Source organism: Pygoscelis adeliae, unplaced genomic scaffold (assembly GCF_000699105.1).
Source record: "Pygoscelis adeliae isolate BGI_AS28 unplaced genomic scaffold, ASM69910v1 Scaffold1, whole genome shotgun sequence".
Classification (NCBI taxonomy): Eukaryota; Metazoa; Chordata; class Aves; order Sphenisciformes; family Spheniscidae; genus Pygoscelis; species Pygoscelis adeliae.
The window spans coordinates 3,904,522-3,914,045 of NW_008824051.1; the positions used below are offsets into that span (position 1 = coordinate 3,904,522).

A 9,524-nucleotide genomic window follows, 5' to 3' on the forward strand; every position below is an offset into this window, starting at 1 on the left:
AGTTTTGGAAGCCACAGGAGTTCACAGGATGCCATAGAGGCCAAAAGGATAAGTGGATCCCAAAAAAGAGGGGACACCCTCCCAGGGGACAGGTCTGTGGGAGGATACTGAGCGCAGGGCGGCTGAGGGACACACCCGGCATCTCTCCATGCAAACATGGTGTCATGGAGAGGATGCTGGGAGGGGTGACTTTCCTGTCTGCCCCATGCAGCAGTTTTTATGTAGGCTTCCTGCAGCGCTGACGCTGGGTTTTGTTTTTTTTTTCTTTTGTAATTCCAGAACAGTTACCTTAACCGGTTGAAGGGTATCCGCGCTACCCTGGAGACATCCCCGTTCTTCAAATGCCATGAGGTAATACTTGTGTTTAGATAAATCTGCCTGGAAATGCAAATGGTTTAATCTCAGCTTGTCCAAGGAGAGAAGAGAAGTCAAAGTCAGAGGCTGTAAATCTATACAATTTTGAATTTATTGTTATATCCATATTTTCATGCCCCCGTTTATCTAATACTTATGTGGAAATACAGTTGATGACTGATATGATGTTCATGCATCTGACATGGGCTCAAATCTACTGAAAACCAATGTTCGTACAGATTAAAAGTGATCTAGGAGGAATTCAGACTGCTTGTGAGTTTATGTGACTGGGAAGAATCCTTAATGTAAAAAGTATAGGGGTTTTCTGGAGAGAAATGCCTGTCTGAATGCGCATCAGGTATCATTTGGCTGCCAGTTGCTCCATGTGATCAAACAAGGCTTCAACGTAGCCATAAATTGCAGATATCCCAAAACTACCTTTGCTGAGCTGGCTGGGGCACCGCAGTAAGGACTCTTCCCTTGGAAGGACTTTCCTCCAGAAATGAGTGTCCACAAAATCAACATTTTCAACAGTGAAAATTCAGTTCTGGTGGGAAAACAAAGAGGAAGCACTACATTTTTTTGGCCATTTCAACAGGAATTGGAGTGCTCCATAATTTAATTAAATTATTTTATTGATTTAGCATTGGCAAAGAGTATTTGCCATTGCATCTATTTAACAAAACATGAGAGCACATGTCCTTGGCACATGTTGTCTATGGGCAAAAGAGTCTCATAGGAACCCTCGACTCACAGGGAGCAGAAGCCACAGCTCCAAGAGCCCACTGTCCCTCAGCTGGAGCCGTGTGAGCCACCTCAGCGCTGGCCGCACATAGAGGGCCTTGCCGGGTGCCGGAGGCAGGTGGGGCCGTGCCTCCTGCTGGCAGCGCCTGTAAGGCAATCGGAAGGGGAATGTTGAAACCGAGGGTTTCAGGTCAGTTCAACATGGGAAACAAAATGCTCCCTGAAACCAAGTGCCAGGGTTTCATTTGAAAACACAGAAACAAAACGCCTTTTAAGGAGGTTTTGAAAGGAGTTTCTACTCCTTAAAAATTAAAAAGCAGCAGCTTTGACTTTCTGTCCCACTTCGAGACGAAGCGCAGCAGAAGGTCTGCCAAGCTCTGCGTGTCGCTCCACGGGGCCCTTGCTGGGCAGGGTTCCTCTGAGGAGCTGCAGGAGAATTCGGCAACCCAGGACAGGCGAGCGAAGAATGTCAGCAAAAGGCTTTTCCTTAAAGTTAAAATGCTCTGTCCTGGCCAAGAGACAGCTATAAGAGCTTAGAAGGAGAAGAGCTAGAGATAAGCATTTCTGGGAAATAATACATATCTCTGGACCTTGGATGTCTTCCCAATGCGCTGGAGGAGGAAGTCTCCTCAAAAATGTAAATTCATAATAGCTTTTGCAAACAGCACATGCTTCCCCTTCAAAACCCTCGTCTAAAGGCAAACCTCAAACTAAACCCTGCTGATAGCACGGACATGGGAGTCCCCAGTAACATTTGGTGCTGCTGTTTTGGAGGCTGACACCGGCTGGATGCCCCTAGAGCTGCGCTCCTCCACATATTTGCACAGTTTATGGGGCGCTCCCAGCTCTCAGCACACTGCGTCCTGTCTGCTAACAGCCACTGCACTCTGGTCACCAAGGTCCCTATTTGTAATACAAGGGCAAGCAAGTTTGTAATCCACCAATTCATGCACATCGGACATAATTTGGAAAGTAATCTTCATTTGGGACAGCTCTGAAGCACACCCATTGGTGCTTTTCTGTAGTACTGCCAGCTAAAATCTTCTGACTGGAGGAGCAAATTCAGCAGAAGAGCACGATGGTGAATGGCCTGGCACAGATACGTGTTCCCCAAGCATCAGGAAAGCCACAGTGGAGCTGCTGCTGGGTGGCAGCCTGGCTGGGACTGCGAGCCAGGATGGTCCAGGGGGCTGAGCTGGAGGTACCCACCTGCTGAGCATCTCTTTGCTCCGTGGGTGGTGAGCATTAAGCTCGTGGTGTCTCGTCCTGCTGCAACAGACCTTGAGACTTCTGCTGTCAGAGGCGATGTGCTTCACCTCCCCAAATGGACCATGGGCTTCCCTGGGCGTGCCCAGGACAATACTTGCTGCAGGATTTTCCCAAAGGCCAATCAGGATATGAAAGAGCCCTTCAAAGCAGATGCAGCTGAGTAAACTCATGGAAAAGGAAATTCATGTACGTGCACCTCTGTAACTTGCATCCCCAGAGCTCTGTGAAAGCCAGGAGGTGTTTCAGGCAGGAGATAGCACATTGCAGGTAACTGGTACTTGGAGCGTACCCATCCCTGTGGTGATGTCTGCAGGGCTGGTGAGTGTGAATAGCATGAGCCGGTCACAAAGAATCGGACTTGGAAAAAATCCCCATCTGAAGGCTGAGACAATTCATCTCATTCCTTCCCCGGGGACCTTGACTCAATTTCCAAAATGACATCTCCATCTTTCATGTCCATGTGTTTTCTGATCCTCTCCTTCTGCCAAGAGCTGGGATTTGTATGAGTAAATCAGCTTGTCTGAATAGCCAATTTGCATGTGCAAACACAGCCAGCAACACACAGAGCTTGCTTTTGCTCATGCAAAATCTCAGCATCATCTCTTGCAAATGCAGCCTGAGATAAGGTGTCTGAAAGCCCCAAAGCTGGGTGAGAATGAGCAATAGGAGCACCACTGACTGGTCTCTCCTCTCCGCAGGTAATCGGGAGCTCCCTCCTCTTCATTCACGACAAGAAGGAACAGGCCAAAGTCTGGATGATTGACTTTGGGAAAACCACCCCGCTGCCGGAGGGACAAGTTCTCCAGCACAACGTGCCCTGGGTGGAAGGGAACAGAGAGGACGGCTACCTCTGGGGGCTGGACAACCTCATTCAGATCTTGACAGAGTTGTCCCAGAGCGAAGACTTGCATTAAAGCCGCGTGTCCGACTGCCACTACCCCCAACCTGCCCCTGACTGACTCTTCTGAACTGCACTACAAGACACTTTCCAGCCCTTGCCCTTCCCATTTGAAAGCTATACTCTCCCTATTTAATGTGTTTTTGTTGTGGTTTTTTAGGTTGTCTTGTTGTTTTTTTTTCCTCTCCATGTAAATAGAGAGCTAACCTGCCAGAACAAAAGCTGAACTTGAAACCTTGGCTTCGCAGAGTCAGTAGGAGCACATGGCCGTGCCGGCTGGGAGCAGCCTGGAGGGGTTGCTTAGGCACGCGCATGCTTTGCCTGTCGTGCTTTTGTCTCTTGCACAGCCTGATTTTAAAAGGGCCTTTAAGAGGGCTGGCGAAGGAAGGAGCCGAAAACACTCAGTGGCCGTGCCCAGGACCCTCTGGCAGACAGGGTGTGTGAGCAAGGCCTGGAGATGGCAAAGGATACTGGGGTGGGAGCCCTTTAGTTGTCTTTGCCAGCACCTTTCAGCCTAGGGACCTGGCTGGGCCGAGTCCTTAAGAGATGCTAGGAGGGCAGATTTGGGTTTTTCTTTGTGTTCAAGACATCCCGTAGAGGTTGCTCTGTTATTTTCAGGTGGCACTGGAGGGCGAGGGTTCCCCTCCTGCTGCGGGGCCACGTGCTCAGGCACAGGTATTTACAATGGCCAGGTGCTTCCCACCCACGTGCCCCGTGGTGGGTAACACTTCGAGCTCCTCTCTAGAGACCCAGCTCCCCCGCTAGGAGCTGCTTCCAGGCCTCCTTAGCTGGGGTCTCCAGCCTTCCATGGGGAATAAAGACTTTGGGCAGGGCTGGAGGGGGGGGAGGGAGGGGGGAGAAAAATAGCTTATAAGGGACTACTATGAGACCTAAAGTAGCCATCCAGGTTGATCAGTCTTTTTTGGCAGCAGGCGAGCACGTGTGTAGGGGTAGTGCCGCCAATGCCCGCTCCTGGCCCAGGGCAACCCTCCTGCCTGGAGCGTCTCTGTAATTTTTATTGGCGGTGGGCAAAAAGTTACAGCAGCAAAGCAGCTCTCGAGGTGGCCAGGTTAGTCATCTTCGGTGAAGCAGAGTCGTGGTCAGGCATCCCCGTGCCTTCCCTTTTTTTCTGCAGAGCTGGCTGATTCTGCCGCTGCTCTTCAGCGCTGGCTTCCCAGCCTGCTCAGGATGCGCATACGGCCTCTGCGCTCCCGCTCCTGCGAAAACACCCAGTTCCCTATTTAGGGCGGAGGCTATTTTTTAACTTCCTGGAACATTTGAACTAAGCTGCTTGCTTGCTAAAGGTCAGCGATTGAGAGGACGGCGGGCAGGGGAGGCTGCAGGGCAAGCCAGGGAGTCCCTCACTTTGAGGACAGGAGAATGCAGCGCTAGAGGTGGTGCAGGAGATCAACAGCCGCAAATCCCTCACCCACTCCATTCCCCAAACCCACTGTCTCATCTCGCTCCCTAGGAGCGGTGCTCTAGATCCCCTCTGCCATCGTTTGGTGGGTCCAGCATCCTCGGTGGGAGAGGTCTTCTCCTGGCAGCAATGAGGAGGAGGAGTTGGCCATTGAGCTGTCTGCAGCCATGCCCCAGCCTCTTTCCCCACTATTGAAGTTTCCTAAGGTTTTTCTCAGTTCATATCTCACCAGGCAGATGTCTTTAGGTCATCTGATGCCATTGTAAATGGTTGCACTGTTTTAGCTCTTTGCTAGGCTTTCTAGAATAGCCCATGTGGAAGTGCCTTATAGACTTGCCTCTGTTCCATTAGTGTCATGGAAAAGGTTGGGTTTTTTTAAGTTATATTTATTTTCATCCCATTTTAATTGCACAAAACACTAAACCTTAATGCATGGAATCCCTGTTTTGTTTTTTTTTTAACTGTGTTTTTAGTTTTTAAACCGCCCTTTTTCCAGCTTTGGAGAAAGGGTGTGAAGAGATATGCATAGGTATGTACCAGTTATCGCTGTACTTTAGCTTCGAACTGCTCCTATATATGTATATTATTTTTTAAGCCTGTTTATAAACCAGATTCCTTGCTTCGTGGCTTCAGAAGAAGCAGATTGTTCCTCTCAGATGTCTTATGCCTTTCTGGAGGCTGGAATGGTTGCTGTGAGGGATTTTCCCTGCTCCCACCTCCCCTCTCGGTCATTGGTAATACAGAGAAAAATCCAAACCAGTCTGAAACACCAACGCACAGTGCCTGTAAAAAAATCCTGTAACTTTGCAAATAAAGGCATATGGGAAGCATTTGCCTGGTGTATAGTCCATGTCTGCCCTGCGCAGGTTGCGGCAGCCTGGGAACAATCCAGGAGCTGGCTTTCGTGTCCATGATGATTTTGGGGGGATCAGGCTCCAGCTTTGTTTACCCCAGCCCACACGAGGAGCAGTGCTGCATAAAAGCAAGAGTACAGAAGGACCCTGTGCCAGGGACTGATCTGACAAACGGGAACTGGCTTTGCAGACAGCAGGGCAGGGTGAGAGCAGAGCCTGGGCTGTGGGGGGCTCTGGGCTGGGTGGGGGGCACCTCCGGGGGAGATCCGTGTTTCTCCATCCCCTTTCTGCAGGGAACCCCACCAAAGGCAGGTCCACACCAGGAATTTTTTCGGTCTTTATGTTTTTCACTAGCGCTATGTTGTGGCTCCTGCTGAGTGGTTTCCGAGCGCCACCCTGCCATTTCTGTGCTCAAGGATATAGAATCATAGAATCATAGAATCATTAAGGTTGGAAAAGGCCTCTAAGGTCATCGAGTCCAACTGTCGACCCAACACCACCATGCCCACTAAACCATGTCCCTAAGCGCCTCATCTACCCGTCTTTTAAATACTTCCAGGGATGGGGACTCAACCACTTCCCTGGGCAGCCTGTTCCAATGTTTAACCACTCTTTCAGTAAAGAAATTTTTCCTCACGTCCAATCTAAACCTCCCCTGGCACAACTTGAGGCCATTTCCTCTCGTCCTTTCGCCAGTTACTTGGGAGAAGAGACCAACACCCACCTCGCTACAACCTCCTTTCAGGTAGTTGTAGAGAGCGATGAGGTCTCCCCTCAGCCTCCTTTTCTCCAGGCTAAACAGCCCCAGCTCCCTCAGCCGCTCCTCATAAGACTTGTTCTCCAGACCCCTCACCAGCCTCGTTGCCCTTCTCTGGACACGCTCCAGCACCTCGACGTCCTTCTTGTAGTGAGGGGCCCAAAACTGAACACAGTATTCGAGGTGCGGCCGCACCCGTGCCGAGTACCGGGGCACGATCACTTCCCTACTCCTGCTGGCCACACTAGTTCTGATACAAGCCAGGATGCCATTGGCCTTCTTGGCCGCCTGGGCACACTGCCGGCTCATGTTCAGCCGGCTGTCAGCCAACACCCCCAGGTCCTTTTCCGCCAGGCAGCTTTCCAGCCACTCTTCCCCAAGCCTGTAGCGCTGCATGGGGTTGTTGTGGCCGAAGTGCAGGACCCGGCACTTGGCCTTGTTGAATCTCATACAGTTGGCCTCGGCCCATCGATCCAGCCTGTCCAGGTCCCTCTGCAGAGCATTCCTACCCTCGAGCAGATCAACACTCCCGCCCAGCTTGGTGTCGTCTGCAAACTTACTGAGGGTACACTCAATCCCCTCATCCAGATCATTGATAAAGATATTGAACAAGACCGGCCCCAAAACTGAGCCCTGGGGAACACCGCTCGTGACCGGCCGCCAGCTGGATTTAACTCCAGTCCCCACAACTCTCTGGGCCCGGCCGTCCAGCCAGTTTTTGACCCAGGGATGGGTACACCTGTCTAAGCCGTGAGCCGCCAGCTTCTCCAGGAGAATGCTGTGGGAGACGGTGTCAAAGGCCTTACTGAAGTCCAGGCAGACCACATCCACAGCCTTTCCCTCGTCCACTAGGCGGGTCACCTGGTCATAGAAGGAGATCAGGTTGGTCAAGCAGGACCTGCCTTCCATAAACCCGTGCTGGCTGGGCCTGATGCCCTGGTTGTCCCGCACATGCCTTGTGAGCGCCCTCAAGATGAACGGCTCCATGATCTTCCCCGGCACTGAGGTCAGGCTGACAGGCCTGTAGTTCCCCGGATCCTCCTTCCGGCCCTTCTTGTAGATGGGCGTCACATTGGCAAGCCTCCAGTCGTCCGGGACCTCCCCCGTTAACCAGCACTGCTGATAGATGATGGAGAGCGGCTTGGGGAGGTCCTCCGCCAGCTCCCTCAGCACTCTTGGGTGGATCCCATCCAGCCCCATAGATTTGTGAGTGTCCCGGTGGCGTAGCAGGTCGTTAACTGCTTCCTCTTGGATTATGGGGGATTCATCCTGCTCGCCATCCCTGTCTTCCAGCTCAGGGGGCTGAGTACGCTGAGGATAGCTGGTCTGCCTGTTAAAGACTGAGGCAAAGAAGGCATTAAGTACCTCAGCCTTTTCCTCATCCTCGGTGACAATGTTCCCTCCTGCATCCAATAAAGGATGGAGATTCTCCTTGGCTCTCTTCTTGTCATTAATATATTTGTAAAAACATTTTTTGTTGTCTCTAACGACAGCGGCCAGGTTGCATTCTAGCTGGCTTTTGCCTTTCTCATTTCCTCTTCGCACGACCTAACGAGATCCCTGTACTCTTCTTGAGTTGCCTGCCCCTTCTTCCACAAGCGGTAAACTCTCCTTTTTTTCCTGAGCCCCAGCAAGAGCTCCCCGTTCAGCCAGGCCGGTCGTCTTCCCCGCCCGTTCTTCTTGCGGCGTACAGGGACAGCCTGCTCCTGCACCTTTAAGACTTCCTTCTTGAAGAACGTCCAGCCTTCCTGGACCCCTTTGCCCTTCAGGACTGTCTCCCAAGGGACTCTCTCAACCAGCGTCCTGAACAGGCCAAACTCCGCCCTCCGGAAGTCCATGGTTGCGGTTTTGCTGCCCCTCCTCCTTACTTCACCAAGAATCGAGAATTCTACCATTTCATGGTGGCTAAGCCCAAGACGGCCTCCGACCACCACATCTCCCACCAGTCCTTCTCTGTTTGTAAACAGCAGGTCGAGCAAGGCACCTCCCCTGGTAGGCTCACTTACCAGCTGTGTCAGGAAGTTGTCTTCCACACACTCCAGGAACCTCCTAGACTGCTTCCTCTCTGCCATGTTGTATTTCCAGCAGGTGTCCGGGAAGTTGAGGTCCCCCACGAGAACAAGGGATAGTGATTGAGAGACTTCTGCCAGCCGCTTGTAGCACGCTTCATCCGCCCCTTCATCCTGGTTGTGTGGTCTATAACAGACTCCCAGCAGGATATCTGCCTCATTGGCCTTCCCCCTCATCCTTACCCATAAACACTCGACCTTATCATCATCACAGTCATTGAGCTCTATACAATCAAAACACTCCCTAACATACAGAGCCACCCCACCGCCTCTCCTTCCTCGCCTGTCCCTTCTGAAGAGTCTATAGCCATCCATTGCAGCACTCCAATCATGAGAGTCACCCCACCATGTTTCTGTGATGGCGACTAAGTCATATCTCTCCCGCTGCACAATGGCGTCCAGCTCCTCCTGTTTGCCGCCCATGCTGCGTGCATTGGTGTAGATGCACTTGAGCTGGGCTATCGATTTCGCCCCCAGCACTGGCATGCCACCCCTAGGCTCATCTCTATTGAGCCTGGTTTTATCCCCTTCCCCCTTCGAACCTAGTTTAAAGCCCTCTGGATGAGCCCCACCAATTCATGAGCGATGACCCTTTTCCCCCTGCGAGACAGCTGGACTCCATCTGTCGCCAGCAGGCCCGGTGCCGTGTAAACCTCCCCATGATCAAAAAAGCCAAAATTCCTCCGATGGCACCAGCCCCTGAGCCATGCGTTGATCAGGTGTGTTTTCCTGTTCCTTTCAGTACCTTCCCGGTCACTGTAGGGATAGAGGAAACCACTACCTGTGCTCCCGATCCTTCAACCAGTCGCCCCAGTGCCCTGAAGTCCCTTTTGATCACTGCAGGACTTCTCTCTGGAACCTCATCACTGCCAGCCTGCATAACCAAATATCAAAGCACTCAGGGGTGTCAGAGCTGCTTGGCGCAGCCATGCGCTTCCCCTGCTCCTCTCCCTCTCAGCCACACCACGGGCAGCACCAGAGGGAGCGCTTGGGACCAAAGGCCATGAAAACAAACCTGGATTCGTTTTGCTCTGAAGGTGAAATCAGGTTGTAGAGCCTGCAGGCAGCTCCAGTCCCTCCCGGTTGTCCGTGCCAAGCACAGGACAGCAGGAGCCTGTCCCGGGACAGGTGTGGCCAAGGTGGGGCAGGTAGGCTGCCC

At 52.0% G+C, this 9,524-nt stretch overlaps 1 protein-coding gene across 1 annotated transcript in view; it reads left to right on the forward strand.

Annotated features, from left to right (window-relative positions):
• ITPKB (inositol-trisphosphate 3-kinase B) overlaps nt 1–5,515 on the forward strand; it is a 69,239-nt gene extending 63,724 nt beyond the window's left edge. Inside the window, 2 exon segments of the mRNA XM_009333639.1 lie at nt 280–351; nt 3,066–5,515. Of these exon segments, the coding sequence (XP_009331914.1) occupies nt 280–351; nt 3,066–3,281 (288 nt within the window). The 3' untranslated portion in view covers nt 3,282–5,515.
• Nucleotides 5,516–9,524: the final 4,009 nt, after the last annotated feature.